At 30.9% G+C, this 23,439-nt stretch overlaps 3 protein-coding genes across 3 annotated transcripts in view; all 3 read left to right on the top strand.

Annotated features, from left to right (window-relative positions):
* Window positions 1–1,062: 1,062 nt before the first annotated feature.
* Window positions 1,063–10,231, top strand: LOC105252089. Its single transcript, XM_025407253.1, has 21 exons — window positions 1,063–1,315; window positions 1,506–1,645; window positions 2,602–2,795; window positions 3,375–3,524; window positions 3,601–3,865; window positions 3,955–4,082; window positions 4,178–4,483; window positions 5,777–5,901; window positions 5,985–6,097; window positions 6,168–6,298; window positions 6,412–6,620; window positions 6,812–6,939; window positions 7,087–7,286; window positions 7,944–8,084; window positions 8,162–8,480; window positions 8,567–8,694; window positions 8,787–9,068; window positions 9,376–9,500; window positions 9,583–9,695; window positions 9,766–9,896; window positions 10,003–10,231. Exons 1-21 carry the CDS (start codon window positions 1,209–1,211, stop codon window positions 10,141–10,143), a joined length of 3,576 nt encoding a protein of 1,191 aa, XP_025263038.1. The 5' UTR covers window positions 1,063–1,208; the 3' UTR covers window positions 10,144–10,231.
* A 5,621-nt stretch (window positions 10,232–15,852) lies between these two features.
* Window positions 15,853–16,781, top strand: LOC112637474 (outer dense fiber protein 2-like). The gene has a single exon (XM_025407256.1). The coding sequence runs from the start codon at window positions 16,017–16,019 to the stop codon at window positions 16,728–16,730; it is 714 nt and encodes a 237-aa protein (XP_025263041.1). The 5' UTR covers window positions 15,853–16,016; the 3' UTR covers window positions 16,731–16,781.
* Window positions 16,782–16,939: 158 nt separating this feature from the next.
* The window catches only part of LOC105254658 (protein lava lamp-like), a gene marked incomplete at its 5' end in the record, with an annotated part of 13,749 nt that continues 7,249 nt past the window's right edge, over window positions 16,940–23,439 (top strand). The window contains 3 exons of the mRNA XM_025407287.1: window positions 16,940–19,410; window positions 20,851–21,018; window positions 21,119–21,173. Of these exons, the coding sequence (XP_025263072.1) occupies window positions 16,940–19,410; window positions 20,851–21,018; window positions 21,119–21,173 (2,694 nt within the window). The remainder of the gene's footprint in view (window positions 19,411–20,850; window positions 21,019–21,118; window positions 21,174–23,439) is intronic.

The raw sequence follows: 23,439 nt of genomic DNA, 5'->3' as shown, positions 1-23,439 counted from the left end.
AATCTATCGAGATTATAAAAAACAAAGAAAAATAATATTAAAAATTTCAATCAGAAAATCATTTACAATATTGATACTTTTTTTCTTATATACAATAATATAGATCTTTTCTATACATGCAATTATAATTAAAGAATTGATTAGTTGTAACCGAAAGAAGAAATTATAGATCCATTCTAGTTCTTCTTAGTGTCGTTCTAGTTAGCATATTTTTCATTTAATGTAATTCATTTAATCTGATGGCGACAAAGAAAATTTTCGCGTGAGTAGGCAAAATTGTATAAGCATAAATAACCGCCATAAACCTTGGATACTTTCATTTCGATTATAAGCTTTATATACTTAAATCTCTGTCAATTTATATATGCAATTTCAAAAATAAATTAGAAGTTTTAATTCATAAATAAATACTAATTAGAACATATACATATAAATTATATACATATATTTGTCCAGTTTAGTGTGCAACAAATCACATACAAAGTACGTCGCACGTTTCTGCCTGCGCGTTTTTCAAGTTGAAATAATGGGTCTGTTCTTTTTAGCTACACTGCTACACTAGTGCAATAAGTTAGAAAGAGATAAACATACTTTCTTTCACTCTAACTAATTGCAACTAAAAAGAACAGGCCCATATCTCTCTGTTGATTTCTGCATATTTTTTTACATGTATTATACGTGTATTTTTATTCGTTATTCGTATAAAAGTATTCACTTGGACGAAATTCTTAATCCTTACAAAGAAGTAAGCAAAACTCGTCGATTATAAGTGTATACATCCCCTTCTACTCTTGCCACATACAGAAGAATAGAGACCTTTGCACAATGCTAGGCAACAGGCAATAAGAAATAGTATCTATTCTTTGCTCCTATTGGTGATTATTTTCTATTCCGTGTGTTTATTGGTGAATGATCTCTTTTCATTCCCTATTCCTATTGCTCGTTGCCTAGCCCGTTGCCTAGCCAAGGGCCTTAGCATTTTTTATACCACGTGGTTACATTGTGATCTCACTAACGTGGCAACATTCGACAAGAGAGGAACTGTGAAGAACACGTGGTGCACAGGAATAGTTTTTCATCCATTTTCAATTATTTTTATTATCGTATAAGTGCATTTCGACTTGATCTTTCTGCGAAGGAAGTAATAAGAGCGTTTCGAATGAGTTGTGTTTGAGAGAAAAAGGAGAAGAAAACGTATTTTTCAATCCATGCCGACACAAAGTCGCGTTTTTATCATGTCGATTTTATCGAAAAAATTCTGTTCCCCGGAAGATATAGAGAAGAGAAATTCAGAAATAACAACTAACGAAAAACAGTAAGTATAGCTTTGCTTTTCTTCTTCTTTTCACAAGTTACTGATGGGCGATAGCGATGTCGAAATAATCGCAGATGTCGGCAAGATAATAGATGAAGATAAAAACCGTGCGACGACATGAAGTAGATACAATTAATTCAAATTAAAGTGAATGAGGTAACTAAAGTTAAAGTTATTAAATTATTCGTAGTGAGATGCAGAAATATGAGAAGAGGATTTTGCAATGCGTTCTAGCGGAGAAGATAACGATAATGGATCTTAAACATTGGGCGTTCTTTCATATGCTAAAGTCGGAATTCATCCGACAAATTCACATGGTTATGGTATTTGGTAAAATTTACCATTTTTTATTATATTGTTCATTATATTTTTTATTAGGTATATATATGTATATATATATATATATATATATATATATATATATGGGTCATTCCACGTCAAATCAGCCGCCCCCCCCCCCCGTCCAAAATTGTATTGAAGTAAATTTAACTTCTAAGGTACCAAAATTTAGCTTAAAACATCTAGTTTTTTATGCCGTCTGGCGATTTTGAAAAATGTCAAATGACCTTGGTTTTGTCAGTTAAATAAAAAATGGTACCTATTTTCGTGTTCAAATTTTTATTATTTTTTGAAGTACAAAAGTCATTTTTAATGTAATTTGATCCACTGAATCCAAATCTGAAGTGAGAAAAACAAAATTTAATTTTTTTTAATTATTTTATTTAATTGACATTTTTCAAAATTGCTAGACGGCATAAAAAACTAGATGTTTCAAGCTAAATTTTGGTACCCATATATATATATCCATTTTTCATACTTGAATATCTCGAAACCATGGCGGTTTTGGTGAAAATGTTTTAAACAAAAGTTGTATGGTTTCGAGGGGGACATAAGATGGTGACGTTAGTTTGACCTTGAAGAGTCACCTAAAGGTCACCTCCAACCTTTTAAATGGAATACTTTATGCTTTTATATATATTCTTGTAGCTCATCTCGAGTGCTTTCTAAAACACCATAATTAAGTTAGTTTTCATTAAGTACTTTCCGAGTTATGAGGCCTGTAATCATTTCTTAATTTAAAACATATGCCGTAAAATATCTTGTAAAATATTCATTTTTCGATTACCTTTATACTTTTATGTATAAAATAATGAAAAGAATCAATTGGTGTGAAGAAAATACATAATTGTTTTAAAAAAAATGCCATTGTTAATTGCCATATATATATATATATATATATATATATATATATATACATATACATTATATATCTTAATATTTTGAAGGTGTCTCTGGTAGAAACGCTATAATCTTGACGAAGGACAAGAATGTGTACGATTTAAGTTATAATGAAGATTCAAAGACTGGTGGCATACTTATTGCTCCCAACTTAAATCAAGTAAAAGAATTATGTGGAAAAAACATAAAGACTTTTGCTTGCGGCTTGTATTTCATCCTGGCACTTACAGAAGAGGGAGAGGTATATCAAAGAGTTCATATTCTTCTTTGAATGTGCCTTGGCATACTTGAGTTTGTAGGAATAAATAAATTTTAACTTGCTTGAAAAATAAGATTGATATAGAATGAGATGTTATAGCCTTCTGAATTGTAAACGTTTCTCAGACAAAACAAATGGAAATGAAAATTTATACTTATATACATATGTGTGAAACCATAATAAAGTGTATTATATAAAAATAAGTAGATAAATTAATTAAAATTTTTATTAAATAAATAAATTGCTTAGAAGTACAGATATTTGGCTATAATAATTATTTCAACATAAAAATATTTTTAAAATTAAGATATTTAAAATTAAATTATGTGAAAGATTGTAATGATGTAACTTTTTTTTTAATTAGAAAAAAAATATAAAGGGAAACTATCTTATTAACACACACAAAGAATAACAGAGATTGCAGCACATTTTTAATTTTTTACATTCAATGTGTTTGTAAAATTTAAAACAAAACACACACACACACACACACGCACACACAAATATAAAATAAGATACATAAAATCAGAAAATGTATTACAACTATACTACTTCTAAAAGGTTTACATCTGGAAATTCGATAAACACAGATTTATTAAGAAATGGCCTATCAAGTCCGCATTTACTCAAGTCTCCGGCTTTAACAAGAAACGTATCGTGGACATTGCATGCCGCTTTCATCATTTTCTCGTTTTGACCAGCGATGGAAAGGTATAAACATAAGATTAAACTATCGCATAACGATAATAATCATTCTCTCTAAGCTAAAACAATGTTTGTAATTTAGGTGTATGCTTGGGGAGACAATATTTATATGGAGAATGGTAGTGAAAACACAGTTATTTTTAATGGTAAGGTGAGCCAAGTAAAACATGGATTGAAGAAGAAGAATGTAATTCATATCGCATGTGGTAAAAAATTCAATATGGTTATAACTGACGAAAACAAACTATATGGTTGGGGCATGAACGACCAAGGCCAGATTTCAACCATACAGTCGCAAGAACAATACGCATATCCACACGAAATTACCACATTCTCGGATAAAATAGGTAAATTTTTTAAAAATTTATGTCTGAGATTTCATCTCTAAGAATATTACAGTATCGATTATCTTCATGAGAGATTGTTGATATTTTAGTTAAAATGGTCTCTGGAGAACTGCATACGTTGGCGCTCTCAAATAAAGGAGAGATCTATGCCTGGGGCAATAACAAATATGGACAACTGGGCGTATATAACAACTTCAACTCCTCCGATCCAATCATGGTAATTCAAAAATAAATATTGAAAGTACTATTTAGTAATCGCCACGCGCTGAACGGAACGAGAAATGTTATGATAAAAAATGATACAATCAACAGGTGAACGTGCCACAAATGGGAAAGGTTTTGAATGTTGAGGCCAGTGATTTTACGAGCGTTGCCGTCGGCTATGATAGGACCATCTATGTATGGGGTCATAACTTCAATCAAATGTTTATTAAACCATTACCCACGAAATTTTTAAGGATTTTTGATGTGTTTGCGTACAGTATGCATAAAACTATGTGCAATCCATTGATTGTGCATGATTCTTTACACACTGTAAGAATTACAAATAATTACAATTACAAGACTGAAGAAGTATTAAAAATATTAGAATCCCTAGGAGCAGCATTCGATGATTCGGTATGTTTCATATTATTATTTTGTATGTACTTTTTGCATTATATATAGTAAAATTAAGTATACAGGGTGACCCATTTTAACTTAGGCAGCCAAATAACTCGAAAAATAAGCACACTACGAAAAAATGGTTAGAATCAAAATTTCGTCATTTCGAGGGGGACGTACAATGACGTTAAAATCAGCCCCCCCGCCCCTCCCCCTGGGCGATGAGGGGGGGAAGTTTGAAATCTTAAATGGGAACCCCTATTTTTTATTGCATATTCCTGTAGCTTATCTCGAGAGCTTTCCAAAACACTATAATTAAGTACCTTTCTATTAAGTACTTTTTGAGTTATAAGGCTTGAAATAATTTCTTAATTTTACATAAACCATAAAATATCTAGTAAACCATTCATTTTTCGATTATCTTACCTTCATACTTTTATGTACAAAATAAGAGAGGAATCAATTGGTGTAAAGAAAACATACAGTTGTTTTTAAGAAAAAATATGGAATTGTTAATTGCAAATTACATATTTTTTCTTAGAAACTATGTGTTTCCTTTACACCAATTGATTCCTCTCATTATTTTGTACATAAAAGTATGAAGGTAAGATAATCGAAAAATGAATGGTTTACTAGATATTTTATGGTTTATGTAAAATTAAGAAATTATTTCAAGCCTTATAACTCAAAAAGTACTTAATAAAAAGGTACTTAATTATAGTGTTTTGGAAAGCTCTCGAGATAAGCTACAGGAATATGCAATAAAAAATAGGGGTTCCCATTTAAGATTTCAAACTTCCCCCCCTCATCGCCCAGGGGGAGGGGCGGGGGGGCTGATTTTAACGTCATTGTACGTCCCCCTCGAAATGACGAAATTTTGATTCTAACCATTTTTTCGTAGTGTGCTTATTTTTCGAGTTATTTGGCTGCCTAAGTTAAAATGGGTCACCCTGTATATAATACATATTTTTATATTAGCTTGCTTGGTGAGTATAAAAAATATAGGGATTTGTAAGAGATTTGTAATTTTTTCTAAGAAAGATTTGGACGATTTTTTCTATATAGAAAAAAATAAATTGCAATCGTTAATGATTGTTTTGATTAAGACTTCAGGTCTCATTCTAGTCATATATTGAATTATATATATGTGTGTGTGTGTGTGTGTGTGTGTGTATTGAATTAAGTATTACATATTGAATTAAAAGTAGAAAGTAAAATGTTATCTATTTTTTATGATAATTTTTATATTAACCTAATATTATTAAATATTTAAATATTATTTAATATTTGACAATTTTTATCCTTCAGTTTACGAGCGATCTTACCATACGAGTCGAAGGACGACCTATTTATGTTCACAAGGCTGTCCTTAAGATTCGTTGTCAGTATTTTAAAAACATGTTTCAACATAATTGGACTAAAAATATTCAAAGGTAAACTTAGAAAAATATACTGGTACTCTCATTTAGAAATTCTCAACTTTGGTTACGTAATGACAAACATTGTTTTTTGACAGCATAACGGATTCGATGTACACGGTCTCAGAGAAATTTTCTTACGTCGTTTATAAAGCCTTCTTGGAATATTTATATACTGGCATAATCGATTTACCTTCGGAGAATGCATTAGGTAGTTGAAACTGTAAATATAAATTATCACAAATTTATAATTCAGAAATTGAAACGACACTTTATTACAGAACTTATGGAATTGGCCGACATGTATTGTGAAACCAATCTTAAGAAAGATTGCATTCAGATAATAAAGCAAGCCATCACTGTGTCAAATGTAGCATTCTTTTACAATAAAGCGATCAATTACAATGCTAAAGTAAGTACTACAATTCAGAGTTCATCGCAATTAATGTTGGAACTCATTAATGGCAATGTATTTATTTATGTGTACAATATATCTTTGAATATCATGTGAATATTTAATTTTAGGACCTCCAGGAGTTTTGTTTCCAGTTTGCTTTGCGCCACATAACAGTTAACACATTATCGAAAGATTATATTAATAAATTAGATATGAATACGAAGACTGAGATTGTACACAAAGAATTGATACAAAATCACGTTACTGCCACGTCGACATCCTATTCTCCGAATAACAATGTAGAGGAGAGAAATTCAGAAACAACAACTAAAAAAAGGTAAGTTCGACGGTCTTGTTTTTCTCTTCCTTTCTATACAAGTTGCTGCTGGGCGATAGTAATGTTGAAATAATCGCAGATGGTAAGATAATAGGTGAAAACAAGAACCGTGCGATGGCATAAAGTACAATTAATTCAAATTAATGTGAATGAGCAGGTAACTAAATTTGAAGTTATCAAATTATTTGTAGTGAGATGCAAGAATATGAGAAGAGAATCTTGCAGTGCATTCTAGCGGAGAAGATAACGTCAACGGATCTTAAAAATTGTCCGTTCTTTCACATGTTAAAGTCAGAGTTTATTCTACAAATTCACATGTGTATGGTATATGATATTACGATATATGATAAAATTTATCATTTTTCATTAAATTTTTTTTTGGCTATATAATATTACTTATATAAATATATATATATATATATATATATATATATATATATATATTATATATTATAATATTTTGAAGGTCGCCATGGTAGTAAAACTATAATTGTGACGAAGGACAAGAATGTTTACTACTTAGAGAATTATGCAGATAATTATTCAACGATTCATCACATACATACTGGCCTCCATACAAAAAAGATAGAAGAATTGTGTGGAAAAAATATGAAGACTTTTGCACACAGCTTGTATTTCATCTTGGCACTTACAGAAGAAGGAGAGGTATATCAAAGATTTATATATTTCTTGATTTAACAAAATTGATATTAGGTTTTTTATTATTCTTAAAGCATGAATTTTTCTTAGGGAACAAGTAAAAATGAAAATAATTATATATAAACATGTGTGAAATCATAATAAAATATAAGTAGATAAATTATAATTAAGAATATATATTAAATAAATAAATTGCTTTGATTAGAAGAACAATTATTTGACCATAATTTTTTTTTCAACATACAAATATTTTTAAAAATTTATGTTAAAGATTGTTACGATGTAAGTTTTATTTTCTTAATAAGACAAAAATTTTGAAAATAATTTTGAAAATATTTCTAATGGATATAGAAAAGCAAGATATTGCAGCAATTAATTTTGATTTCTGTACATTCAATCTGGTTATAAAAATTAAAGCAATACACATACACTTAGTTACGTAATATTTTAAAATTGTGAGAAAACTTTTAATTCTTTTACATGTAACAACATGACCAATGAATTTATATAAATTTATCATGTTGAAAAGTACTTAGGATAAAATAATATCAAACAGAATGTTTTGTCAAGTCTTTTCAAGTAGTGTTTTTATACTTAAATATTCTGAATATGATTCAGAAAATCAGATCAAAGAATGTATTACAGCTGTGCTATTTTTGAAAGGTCTATTTCGCGAAAAAAATTAATATCAGTTGGGGGTTTGACATACCCACATTTATTCGAGTCGCCGGCTTAAGCGACAAGCTTATTGTGGACATTGGTTGCGGACAGCGTCATGGTCTCGCTCTGACTAGCGATGGAAAGGTAAGTAAAAGATTAAACTATCACAATGATAACAATAATAATCATCCTCATAAACTAAACAATTATTTGTTGCTTAGGTGTATGCTTGGGGAAAAAATTGGGAAGAATATGATTCAAATGAAAGTGATTCGGAAGATAGTGATTGGAATGAAATTTATTTGCAAAATGTTAGTCAATTTGATAAAAACACAACTTATTTTGATGTGAGGCAGGTGAAACATAAATTGGAGAAAAAAAAGGTTGTCCATATTGCGTGTGGCCCAAGTTTCAACATAGTTGTAACTGACAAAAATAAATTATACGGTTGGGGCAATAACATGGGACGCCAGATTTCAAACGACGAGCTGTATTATTACAAATACCCACGCAAAATTATCACACTCTCGGACAAAATAAGTAAATATTTTAAAAATTTATGTCTGAGATTTGATTTCTAAGAATGTTACAGTATCGAACATCTTCATGAGAGATTGACGTTTTAGTTAAGGTGGTCTGCGGAGATGAGCATACCTTGGCGCTCACAAGTAAAGGCGAAATCTATGCCTGGGGCTCGAACTCATATGGAGAACTAGGTGTAAATAGCAACCAGGAACCCTCCGGACCGATCGTGGTAACTTATGAATTATTAATAAAAAACTTTTTAATAATTGCCATGATGAGTGAAACAAGAAACGAAATAATAAGGAAAGATATGATCGACAGGTGAACATCCCCGAGATGGGAAAGGTTTTGGATATCGTTGCTTATCGTAGCTCGAGCGTTGCCGTTGGCTGTGATAGGATTATTTATGTGTGGGGTCATTTTTATCACGATTTTTGGATTACTACACCGTTTGCTACGAAGTTTTCGAACATTCATGATGCGTTTGCGCACAGTATGTGGGGAAGCATGCACAATTCATCGATTGTGTTTACGAATACTTTCAAGTATATTGAAGATGTATTGAATATATTGGAGTCTCTAAAAGCAATATTTGATGATCAGGTATGTTTCATTATCATTCTTTATGCATTTTTTTATTTTATAGCAAAACTATATACATATTTTCATTTGATTTGGTTGTTATAAAGAATAGAGATTTATAAGGGATTTGTAGATTTTGTAAAAAAGAATTATGTCAATTTTTTTCTACTAGAAAAAATAAATTGCAATTGTGTTAACAATTGTTTTGAAACTTTTAGTCTCACTCCAGTTATATATTGAATTATAACATTAAAAGTGAAAAATTATCTATTTTTATGATAATTTTGATATTTATAATAATATAATTATTTAATAATTTGCTCTTCAGTTGTCAAATGATCTTACCATACTAGTCGAAGGACAACCTATTTATGTTCACAAGGCTATTCTTAAGATTCGTTGTCAGTATTTTAAAAATATGTTTCAACATGATTGGACTGAAAATATTCAAAGGTAAGCTTAGAAAAAAAACTGGTATTCTTATTCAGAAATTCTCAACTTTGGTTACGTAATGACAAGCATTGTTCTTTGACAGCATATCGGATTCAGTGTACACGGTATCAGAGAAATTTTCTTACGTCGTTTATAAAGCCTTCTTAAAATATTTATATACCGGCATAATCGATTTACCTTCGGAGAATGCATTAGGTAATTGAAACTGTAAATGTAAATTATCACATACTTACAATTCGGAAACTGAAACGACACTTTTTTACAGAACTTATGGAATTGGCCGATATGTATTGTGAAACCAATCTTATAAGAGATTGCAGTCAGATAATAAAGAAAGTCATTACTGTGTCAAATGTAGCCTTCTTCTACAATAAAGCTATCGAATGCAATGCTAAGGTAAGTATCACAGTTTGGAGTTAATTACTAATACTGTTGGAATTTATTAATTGTAATGTATTTATTTATGTGTATACAATATATCATCGTATATCATGAATTACAGGAACTCGAGGAATTCTGCTTCCAGTTTGCTCTGAGTCATATGAAAGCTGTAGTATTATCGGAAGAGTATATTAAGTTAGACACGAGTACAAAGGATAATTTTATACGCAGAGCAGCTAAAGGAAATACTTTCGAAATATGATTCTTTTGACATAAATTTCGAGCTAAATCGCAGATCGTTTTTTTATTCCTATACATGAATCATTGAAGCTATATATGTTCAATAATTTTTGTTTCAGTTACCATTTTATAGTTTAAGATAATATTACATAATATACATATATGATATATGATTTTATCTAATTTTATTTATGAATTGGAATATTTACAAAATTGAGTCAATTCTTAAATAATAAATTTGATGCTATCATAAAAAATTGATTTAATATTATAAGATTTTTTTTGGCACTATTGTTTTCTCTAAAAGCGAATATATAATATGTAATAATTATTTTATTATAATCATTGTATTATAATAAGTGCGTTTTTATTTTATTTATAAACAAATTAGCTTAACGCCAATTGGATTATAAATAAAATAAATGAGTTTGACAACTGGCAACGAGACATTTGCTTTGTATCCTAAATGATCCTAATTTTTTCGTGGCAAAATATTTTTATTCTTTCTCAAAGAATTTAGTATATTTCTTTAATTATACATATATATTGTAGTGTTTTCAAAAACTGATTTAGACTGGATAATGAAGACTGATTTAATCGTTGAATAATAAATTTAACACTTATTACATGCAATATGTAATTATAATTAAGCAGTAATTAATGATAGAAGGAATTACAGATCTATTTTAGTTTTTGTCAGCGTTATTTAGTTCGTGTATTTTTTATTTAAAATAATTGATTTAATTGAATGGCGACAGAAAAAATTCTCGCAATTTCAAAAAATTCTAATTCACAAAGCTTTATCAGTCAATTTTCTATATTAATCACAGAAATGATCAGTCGTTTATCGTATTTAATTTAAATGTGGATTTGTTACTTAATTCGCATATCTTTGATTTAAGGTAATTGATTTAAGGTAATTGATTCGGTAATTGATTTAAGGTAATTGATTCGGATGGCGACAGAGAAAATTTTCGCGTGAACAGGCAAATAAGTTGCCTAAGTGTAAGTAATCGTAATGAAATTTAGAAATTCCTTATCTTAGGTCATAAGTTTTATATCCTTAAATATCCTTGTTAAATTATGATCAATTTTCTTACATCTATAAAGCCTTTTTGAAATACTTTTATACTGGCACAGTTGATTTACTTTTAGAGAACGTATTAGATAATTGAAGTTGTGAACTCAAAGCCGTTTCAGTTTCCGAGTTCGTAATAATTTGAGTTAATAAATTATTAATAAATAGTTACCAATTATAAGTTTGCAGAAAAACTAACATAACTATCTTCATGATATTATTTTATTTTATATAATGCATCTTTTATAATATTACGACTTTTATAAGATTAGTTTTACAATACAGGTCGGCCAATTCCATAAACTCTGTAAAAAAGCCGTTTCAGTTTCCGAGTTCGTAATAATTTGTTACAGAGCTTATGGAATTGGCCGACCTGTATTGTAAAACTAATCTAATAAAAGTCGTAATATTATAAAAGTTGCATTATATAAAATAAAATAATATCATGAAGATAGTTATGTTAGTTTTTCCGCAAACTTATAATTGGTAACTATTTATTAATTAAACATCGTCGCGTATTTAAAAATTTTATCTCTATTATTCTTATGTACAGGGTGCTTCCGCAACATACAGATCGGTAAGTCGAGTTGCCTATCTGACGATCGGTCTTCTTTTACCGACCCCGCATTAATTGAAAAATATTAAAATCAGAGGATCGATCATGTAATGAAAAGTGAAAAAATTCCTTGATTGATACCTTGAATGCAAATCCGTAGGGAATGAGGAAAGTGAAATCAGCTTTTAACATTGATATAGTGTAATTGTAATATTTAATAACATAAATAACATTATATTTAATAACATAAATAACTTAAATAACATTAATAACATAAAATGACACAATTGAAATATAATAACACAGATAAAATATAATGAATTTAAACAAAAAACTATTTTCTAATGTTCACAATATATGTTCAATGTAACCGCCATTCTCTTCTAAACATAAAGCAATCCTTCGCATAAAATTTTTCCTTACTCTCCGAATTATCGGAGGAGTGATTTCCGCACACGCGTTTCGAATTTTATTTTTAAGATCTTCTTTATATAATGTAAAAGAAGACCGATCGTCAGATAGGCAACCCGACTTATCGATCTGTATGTTGAGAAGCACCCTGTATGAATAATATAAATAATAAATAAAAATAATAATATAATAATAAAAAAAATGAAAAAATAAAAATAATAATAATAATAATAATATATATATATATATATATATATATATATATATACACCATATATATATATATATATATATATATATATATATATATTATTAGTTTTCCGTCCGGATGCATGACATGGTATTCAAACGCCATATTTTACCATCAAAAACGTTATCTAACAACAAATGCTGTTGATGCTTTAACATATTTGACATTAATTGACAATTATACTTTCAAGATTCAAAAGTATATGCTCAAGCTTTTGAAACACGAATTGGCAAAATTGCACTCTTACAGCAGTCCTAGCAAGTTTCTTCGGAGAAGCATGTGCAGCACTTCGAGATGATTATAAAATTGTACGCCGAGTTATATTAAAACTTACTTGGCTTTTGGGCAAAGAATAGCCAGAAAATTGAATAATATATATAGAGAAAAATATATTTAAATGTATTTAAAGAATAAATTTTTTATTATAAATTTCTTTAATATGCTCTTACAATATTGTCGTTAGATCTCTGGCGAGAAAATATACATATGATGGATTGTATTTTTTCGTAAATTTATAGAGATTTCTTGTTGTTAGATAACGTTCTAAAAATATCGCGTTTGAATGTCATATCATGTATCAGGACAGAAATGACAGATAAACACTTATTGTTAGAGCATGTGAAGAAAATATACTGACATTGGATAATTTGTCATCTCGTATGAGCTTCAGCAATGTCGCTTTTAGAGACAATAAAAAATATATCAAATCAACACAGAATTACACAGAACAAGTATTATGTAAAAAACAGTAAATAATCGAAAGACAAATTTGAAGTGAAAAAAGTTGAAGAAAAAACGAATCTTGTGGGACATTTATTTATGATGTAGAAAATGAAATTTTTTTTAGAGATACAAATTTATTTACTACAAAATATATAATATCATTTTGTTAGATCATTCAATTAAAAATTTCTCATTGATATTTTAAACAATTCTCTAACGGAGAATTCGTTTTTCAATTAAAATATATTGCATCTATTTTTTTGTATGTCTTCTACATTAATTATTTTTTGTAAATAAACTTTCTTTTAGATAAGAATTATAGTAATTGAAATAATCTGCACGTTTTTAATAGGAGAGTCTATGTTATATATAATTTTAGGTTTCAAAATACTTTGTCACGTTGCAATTTTGAAATAATTGTAAGATCGAGAAATTAAAGTTGTCGAAAAAAATTATTTTAATATTTTACTATATTGTATGGTTATATATGATGTACATTATATTACATTTTTGTTATTATCAGGTATTATTATATACTTTCCTTTACTATCAAGTACTGTAATAATTTGTTTAGTTTGTAAATTGCAAGAAATAATGCAATTTATCTTTTTTGAATAATATGTATGTATGATACATTGCCATTGTATGTTACCGTTATACATAATTATAGTGAAATAAGATTTCCAAGTCGTGCTTAAATCCTTGTATTATTTCCTGATCTAAAACAATACACAAAACATTAGTGGATTATGGTAATATTATGTATTATATGGGTAATGTTATTGATAAAGATTCTGTCATTTATATAGACTTCTGTCATTTATATAGACTTTTGTCATTTATATAGACTTTGTCATTAATTGTACAATATCTTAATAAAACGTTAGTCATTAATTGCAGTGATTGATTGATAATCATAAAAAATTCAGCTGCAATAAACTAGTTTTGTACCTGTCAATTATTTGATTTTTTCGAACGAAAGATATTGTATTCAGTAGGCATGATCGATAAGGAAGTAACTAATTTCCTTAGTCATTAAAGTATATATAAGCAAATTTCAGATTCGACAAATACAAACGGCATCATGTCGCTAACAACATGCATGTTTTTGCTGCTGGTCAGCAGTTCATCAGCTGAGATTTTCAATAAGTCATGGTGGAACAACACTGTCATCTATCAAATTTATATAAAAAGTTTCTATGATTCTAATGGTGATGGCATAGGCGATCTAAAAGATATATTAATCGTTACTTAATTATTAATTGTATCGTATAAGGCAAGAAGAAAAGAATGAATAAATTAAATAAGAAGATAAGAATACAAAGAATAAAGTATTATTACGTTCACATATATGTTATAATTTTATTCGATTAATTAGTGTAATTATATTTAGTTAACTTCTGGCATACGTTTATTATTGAAAAATATTAAAGCTTCAAAATAACTTAAGCTTAGTGTAGATATATTTGCAAAATTTAAAATTTTATTCTTTGATGTTATTAGGAATAACTTTAAAGCTACCCGTCATTATACTCGTATATATATATATATATATATATATATATATATATTATATATTATAATATTTTGAAGGTTACCATGATAGTAAAACTATAATTGTGACAAAGGACAAAAATGTTTACTGCTTAAAGTATTATGGAGATGATTATTCAACGATTCGTCACATACATACTGGCCTCCATACAAAAAAGAAGAATTGTGTGGAAAAAATATAAAGATCTTTGCACACGGCTTGTATTTCATCCTGGTACTTACAGAAGAAGGAGAGATATATCAAAGATTTATATATTTCTTGATTTAACAAAATTGATATTAGGAGGTTTTTTATTATTCTTAAAGCATGAATTTTTCTTAGGGAACAAGTAAAAATGAAAATGATTATATATACACATGTGTGAAATCATAATAAAATATAAGTAGATAAATTATAATTAAGAATATATATTAAATAAATAAATTGCTTTGTTTAGAAGAACAATTATTTGACCATAATATTTTTTTCAATATGCAAATATTTTTAAAAATTTATGTTAAAGATTGTTACGATGTAAGTTTTATTTTTTTAATAAGATAAAAATTTTGAAAATAATTTTGAATATATCTCTAATGGATATAGAAAAGCAAGATATTGCAGCAATTAATTTTGAATTCTGTACATTTAATCTGGTTATAAAAATTAAAGCAATACACATACACTTAGTTACGTAATATTTTAAAATTGTGAGAAAACTTTTAATTCTATTACATGTATCAACATGACCAATGAATTTATATAAATTTAACATGTTAAAAAGTACTTAGGATAAAATAATATGAAACAGAATTTTTTGTCAAGTCTTTTCAAGTAGTGTTTTTATACATATTCTGAATGTGATTCAGAAAATCAGATCAAAGAATGTATTACTGTGCTATTTTTGAAAGATCTATATCTGTAAAAGGTCTATTTCGCGAAAAAACTTAATATTACTAGTGAGACTTGTGATATATCCACGTTTATTCGAGTCACCGTCTTAAGCGACAAGCTTATTGTGGACATCAGATGCGGACAGTGTCATGGTCTCGCTCTGACTAGCGATGGAAAGGTAAGTAAAAGATTAAACTATCACAATGATGACAATAATAATCATCTTCATAAACTAAATAATTGTTTGTTGCTTAGAAGGGTCTTGGGGTTGGGGTTTGGAGAATACGTCGGTAATTCTAAGTGTCGAAACCCAATTACACCTGCGAATAGAAGACTTGCAAGCCAAGATAAAAGATCTAGAAGAGCAAAACGCCAAGATTACCGAGGAGAGTAAAGCGGCTCAGATAAAGAGCGCTAAATTGGTGAAAAAATTGAAGGAGTATAAAGTGCAGATGGAGAGCTTGCAACAACAATTGAAGACGCAGAAGCAGGCTGGCAGCTTCTTCGACCTGGACACGGCGATCGAGGAGGAGCTGAAGACGCAGATCGTCAATTTGGAGAAAAATCTGAAGGAAATTAAAGAGGAGAAGAAAAATATTATTGCCGAAAAAGAGGCTTTACTGAAGCGACTCGACATGTTGGTGTCTGCCAATGAAAGGTACATGGAAATGAAGGAGAAACAGGACATGGAAGTCGAAGTATTGCGTATTCAGAACAAGGAACTAGGCAATAAAGTGCAATCCTTGGAGTGGCGATTACAGGAAAATGCAACCGACGTGCAAGACACTTCTTTTTCGCAACAAGAAGATCAGATCGACCCAAATCACCCCCAGAAAAGATCAGTGGAATCTACTGACGACTTTGAAGCGACGTCGAAGAAGTACAAAGAAGAAATAGACGATTTGAAGGACGAATTGGAGGCGCTTGCGGCGGAAAATGAACAATTGCAACGCTTCTTGGAAGTACAGAAGGCGACGATGGCTAATTTGGAGGCGAAGGCTACTGACAACTCTGGAGAACTCGTGGAAAAGTTAGATACGTTGAATAACCAAAATGCGGCCCTAGAAAGCGCTTTAAACAAAGGCAAGGAAGAATACGACGTGCTCAGGAAGCAGTTCGAGCAGAGTCTAATAGACGCGAATGATCAAGTGGCAGCGATGCGATAAAATAATGATTTCCTCAAAGCTGAATTTCTGGAGAAAATCGATAGATTAGAAAAGGAGATAAATAATTTACAGAAAGCTCTAGAAGAGAAGGAGGTCTTGGAAGAGAAGCTCAACGCTCTGATGAATCTAGAGGAAAAATCCTCGAGCATTAATACATCTTTAATGGAAGTCACGGAATTGCTCAACGCCAGAGTTCAAGAGGTCGCTGATCTGAAGCAAGAGCTTCAAGTTCAGTACGTGGAAAGGGAAAGGTCGAAGCAACGCTACAATCGGACCTACAAACCTTAACGAAAGAATTAGACGAGAGGAAACAAGAATTGACAGTCTTGAAGGAAGCATTCACCAACAAGGAACACGAGCAGATCCAGCAGAAGAGCGTGGAAACGGTGAATGCCATCATCAGCGAAGCTACCCAGGAATTAATCCAGAATCATGCGATAGAGGTCGAAGAAAAAGACCAAGAATTGCGCGATCTAAGGGAAAAGTTAACGACAATACAAGCTGCGATTGACGAATACACCCTGAAGTTGCAAGATAGCGCGGCCAAGTTGGAAATGCAACAACAACAAATCGTGTATCTGAAGGAAGATCTAACAGAGCGAAATTCAATAATCGGAGCCACTCAGGCTGATGCAAATTTGCTGAACGAAAAATTGCGAGAGAAGCAACAAGAGCTGATCCAATACGAAGAGGAGAAGACGTATCTCGAGGCAAAAATAAAAGGATACTTAGAGGAGCTCGAATATCTGAAGAACCAGTTGGACGCCACGGAAGCAACCGTGGTTAATTTACAAGAGTGCAACTCGCACATTCATACCTTGCAGCAAGAAATCCAGACTCTAAAATCCGAGAAAGAGTCGATCCTGTTGCAGTATGATCAAGAAACGAAGGCGTATCAAGCTCGTCTGGAGAAAGATAACCAGCAGGTTGACGCTTTGAAGCAAGACCTGCGAGAGAAGACTGAACAATTGCACTATCTAAGCACCCAATTATGCGCCAAGGAGAATGATTTGGAAGGCATCAAGGCCATGATGAGTGACAAAGATTCTTTGTTGGAGATCATGAGTCAGGAATTAAACGAAAAACGAGGCGATTTAGAAAGATTGTGCAATGAACAGCTGCAGAATTCTCAGATGGTTGATAGTCTTGCCTTCAAGACGGGAAATGACGACGATGCCGAGCTACAAGGCACCATAGACGAGCTAAAGGCGCAGATGGAAGCTAAACAGCAAGAGTTGGAGCATCTCAAGTATGTCTTGAGCGAGAATACGTATCCCACAATCATTCAGCAAATGCAAGATAGGATTAATTGTCTGTACAATGAGAAAGCTACCCTGGAAACCTCCTTGCAAGTAGCTTCGCAGACCCTGACGGAGAAGCAGGAGCAAGTAAATGCTTTGCAACGCATTCATGATCAGAATCAGGAGCATATTTCCAAGGAGGAGTCCAATTCGCTCTCCAGGGACCGAAGATCCGCGCAAGATCAAGAGGAAATCGTCAGATTGCAGAACGAGCTTCATGCGAGGGAGCAGGAAATTAACGAATTAAAGTACGTCATAGCTGAAAAGGACTCGCAATTGTGTCTGCAAGCCAGTATGGAGCCCCAATCGGACGAGTTCGAATTGCGCGAAGCCGTGCAGCGATTGACGGGAGAGATCTATGGCAAGGAACAGGAGGTGCAAACGTTAAAGTCAACTATCGTGGAGCTACAAGAGAGAATCTTGCATCTGAAAGACTTGGAGAGGCTCTCCGAGGAGAGTAAAAATGCCATCGAGAAGCTAACTTCGGAAAAAGAGCAGATCCGTCTCGAGGCTGAAGAGTTCCTCACCAACGAGTTGCGAAAGAAGGAATCTGAGATCGATGAGATCAAGAGGAGACTATCAGAGGAAAATCAAAAGTTGCTGGCGGAACTTGAACTGAAAGATAAGGATATCGCGAATCTGAAGATGCAGTTGGAGGAACTGCAGGTAATTGTGAATGATCGAAGCAATAAACTGGAACAGAAGGAAAGCGCACTGATTCGTGCAACTGACGACCTGGCGGAGAAGGAGAGGAGACTGGCCGAGCTGAGCATCACCAAAAATGCCGAACTTCACGACTTGAAGATGCAGATTCGTGAGAAAGAGGCGCGTATAGAGGAGCTCTTGGCCTTGTCCACGGAAGAGGAGAGACAACTGGACGAGCTGAGGTATATATTGGCGACTAGGGAAACAGAGATGAATCAGCTGAAGGAATTGTTGGAGCAGAAGGTATCCGAGTACGAACTGATGCAACACGCCTTGAAGAAAGATGCGTCCGTCGTCGAGATTGCGTCCAAGGATTCGGAAAGCGTTCAGACAGTCGACAACATGGAGACCACTTCCAGCGAGTTGGATCTTGCGCTATACATGCTTCATCAGAGAGATGTCAGATGCGAGGAGTTGACTCACGAACTAATGCAATTGCTCGAAGAGCGAGATACGCTACAACTGCGACTGTCTAATGCGATTCGAGTGAATGAAGAATTGAGAAGGATGGGTAACGTTGAAGGGAGCCCAACAAAAGACTTATCATCGGCCTCGCAAACGGTGATTGAACCCATCGTGGAACAACCTTCGCCTTCGAAGTCCGAGGGACCAGTTGAGATCGCAAAAGAAGCCATTGATATCCCGATCGAGGACAAAGAAGCTCTTGCATTGAAGTAAGAAAAATTTCCTAATTAAAAATTACAAATCAGGGTCCTATTTTAATCGATCACCCTGAATAACTTTTTTAATTTTGATTGTAGAAAAAAATGTTTCAGACAAAAGTTGTATGGTTTCAAGGGACACATAAGACGGTGTCACTATTTTGATCGTGAAGAGTCACCTGAAGGTCACGTGAAGGTCACCTCCAACTTTTTAAATGGGACGCCCTATATGCTTTTACATATTCTTGTAGCTCATCTCGAGAGCTTTCCAAAACACTATAATAAAGTATTTTTCTATTGAGTGCTTTCCGAGTTATGAGGCTTGAAATCATTTCTTAATTTTACATAAACCGTAAAATATCTTGGAAAATATTCATTTTTCGATTATCTTACCTTAATACTTTTATGTACAAAATAATGAGAGGAATCAATTGGTGTAAAGAAAACACATAATTGTATCGAAGAAAAAATATGTAATTTGCAATTAACAATTACATATTTTTTCTTAAAAATAACTGTGTGTTTTCTACACCAATTGATTCCTCTCATTATTTTGTACATAAAGTTAAGGTAAAAATATTAAGGTAAGATAAGATAATCGACAAATGAATATTTTGCAAGATATTTTACGGTTTATGTAAAATTAAGAAATTATTTCAAGCCTCATAACTCGGAAAGTACTTAAGGAAAACTAACTTAATTATAGCGTTTTGGAAAGCCCTCGAGATAAACTACAAGAATATGGAATAAAAAATGGGGGGTTTCATTTAAGAAATTGACGGTAACCTTCATGTGATCTTCAAATGACTTTTCAAGGTTAAATAATTGCCACCATCTCATGGTCCCCTTCAAGTCATACAACTTTTGTCTCAAACACTTTCTAGTAAAACTCTTCCTTATCAAGATATTCGACCGTGTCCAGACTTTTAACACCCAGTATAGTTCCTGTAACTCGGTTCGTCTGCTAAAAAAAATTTAATGCTATCACTTTGATTGATGATTTGATATTTACATTTGATACCAGATGTTTACACGAGAAAGTAGATCTTGTAAATATGTATTTTCGGAAGAAAAATTAAAATTTTCACGCGCGACAATTTTTGTTTTAATGAAAAATCGAGGATTTTCGGACTAATAACATTTTTCTTCGTCCTAGTATCTTCGCTGCTTCGTTACTCCATTGGCGCGAACAATGATGACAACTTCGCTTTAGAGCTTACGAATTTAAATTAAGATCACCGTGATCTCGTAAAGTCACAAAAATTTCATTATTTTGTCGACCAGTAGAAATCGAAGTGCATCTTCGTAGAATGCTTATCCTGCAAAAGTAATGCCCTCCTCAAGTAATGTTGAAGAGTGGAAAATATTTTCCTTCTTCAATAGAATATCCAAATGCCTCGCTTACCCTGCTAACTTGCTCGTAGTTTGATACAAGCTAGATTCTTCCTTTAGATTGTCGCAGTTGCATTCAGTCAGTCACACGAAGGACGTGCGATTAAAGGACGAACGGGAGCTGAGACATACGCAACAAATGTCTTTGTTAGCGCACAGAGATGTTTTAAGTACATTGCCACCTGAAGCAGCCGCGAGGCTGGTCAACGCTAATTACACCCTCTGTAGGTATTCCTTTATGAGTACGCAATAGTCAGTAAATATTGAGTGTACAAAAAGTTGCGCATCAGTGCGAATGACAAATGGATGATTCGATATTTGTTCACAGCTCGAGATGTTCAGAGCCAGTCGAGTGTGCTTTTGAATTGGTTGTGGGGCAAGAGGTAAATACGTTTTTCTATTTTGCAGCTTATCAATTTTATATAAAATCGTGATCTATTGATTCTATTATTTTACAGAAATTTTAATATTTTTATTAGTTGTCGTGTTGTTATTACATATAAATTATATATAACTTTTTAAATTGACAGTTTAAAGTTTCATTATTTCATTTTTAGATTTATGATTTTAAATTTTTAGTTGATTTTACAGGTGTTTTATTCCACGCATTTTATTGATGGAACAATCTCATGATTTTATAAATAATTATAAATTTTTAATTATATTTTATAGTTAAAATTATATTTTTAAATTATATTTTATTTTATTTTTATAGTTAAATTATATTTATTATATTTTATTATATTTATTATATTTTATTTTATTTTTATAGTTAAATTATATTTATAAATTATATTTTATTTTACTTTTATAGTTAAAATTATATTTTTTAATTATATTTTATATAATTATATAATCTCATGATTTTAAATAATTATAAATTTTTAATTATATTTTATAGAACATTAGTATCTCTTTGTTTTTAATTTCATCAATCAATTATTTATTATTTTTTATAAATAAATAAATATCGCAATATAATTACATAGAATGTGATTTCAGCACGCCGAAGGTGGTGCACATGTGATGAATGACTAGCGGGAATCAAACGGCCATCGTTTTTGCCTTCTGAAGACATTCTTGCCAAGTGCCAACTGCCAAGACTTATTTCTGCAGTTAACTAATAATGGAACGATCTGTCGTGTGTATTTTCCAGACAGAAATCGTTTAATTGTATGCTAACGATTATAAGCAATTATTTTGCAAAAGTATTGCCTGATAAAATATTGTTAGGGAAGACATATTTTTCAAATTACAGAGAGAATGTACAGAATGTAGAGGTAGATAGTGTTTTTCTTGGAAAAGTTGCTCCTCTTCGAGAAAGAAAAGATTATAAGGAGTAGACTTACATGTATTATAATGTTGTACAGTCGAAACATGAGATATATAAACATGATGGAATCGAAAATAATTTAAATAATATATTTCTGCTCTTTTTTTATTCGATGACTAAAATTATTTAGCAATGTATATGCAATGCGATATATGTCAAAATTATGTTGGAATTTTTTTGTGTGTTTTGAATGCGTGTCGAAATCTTTATTGAAAAGTTGCCGTTTTATTTTGTCAAATTTTCTCATTAATTTAATAATTATGTATTTTCTTTGTGTGAATTATCTACGATTTTGTCTTCCGGCTTATTGATGCATTTGTAATACTATTATTGGTCATACATCGAAGGGAAGCTACACAAGACGAATCATAGATAATGCAGATGTAATTCGTGATAATTGTAAATTATTCAATCATTCTATTTCCATAAAATTTTGTACAGAGAAAGATAAATATCAATAAACAAATAAAATATAAGAGAGAAATTATTTAAAAGAAGTACGAATTATAAAATGTATCATAATGCTTTATTGTACATATTATGTATCCTTAAAATCACAATGCTTTATTGTACATATTATGTATCCTTAAAATCACAATGCTTTATTGTACATATTATGTATCCTTAAAATTGTATGAAATACTTTATAATGAAGTTGCAAAAAAAAGAATGAAATATTGATATTAGAAAGATATAAAAAATATTAACATATAATTAATATAGTATTTATATAATAGATGAGCATAAAAAAAAAATTAATCGAAAATTAATAAGCGTGCTTCTAAATGAATAATTCGATCTTTGTAAATAGAATATGCGCTGCATGCGATATATTAATATAAATATACGGTGTTCTCTCGTGTGTATTTCCTTTTTTTCTTTTTTTTTTTTTTTTTTTAGAAAAATTTTCAAAGAATTGTAGTGCCTCTTTTCATAAAAATGTTATTGTAGATGTCTCTTATCATAGAAATTGTATCTTCATAATTTTGATTGCAGTATTGATTATACTATTTAAACAAATTTGCATAAATTTTTTTTTTAATACATTGCCTTTATACAGGATGAATTTTTAATGCTTGTGTCAATCTTTCTATCATGCGGGAGATTATCGACTGCATAATAAATTGATCGGTACATAATTGTCAATTATTTAAATCGACCGTATCGAAGGCCCGAATATAATATGTATAATAGTAATAATAATAAGAATAAATATGTAGCTTTAATAATAACAATAATAATAATAATAAATTCATACGACATAATTTCAGCTATTAATTTGCTTTAATTGGATACATTATATTCGGACCTTAGAT

Source organism: Camponotus floridanus, unplaced genomic scaffold (assembly GCF_003227725.1).
Source record: "Camponotus floridanus strain SB8 unplaced genomic scaffold, Cflo_v7.5 scaffold17, whole genome shotgun sequence".
Lineage (NCBI taxonomy): Eukaryota > Metazoa > Arthropoda > Insecta > Hymenoptera > Formicidae > Camponotus > Camponotus floridanus.
The sequence above is the reverse complement of the archived record's forward strand: the minus strand, read 5'-3'. Positions and strand labels throughout refer to the sequence as shown.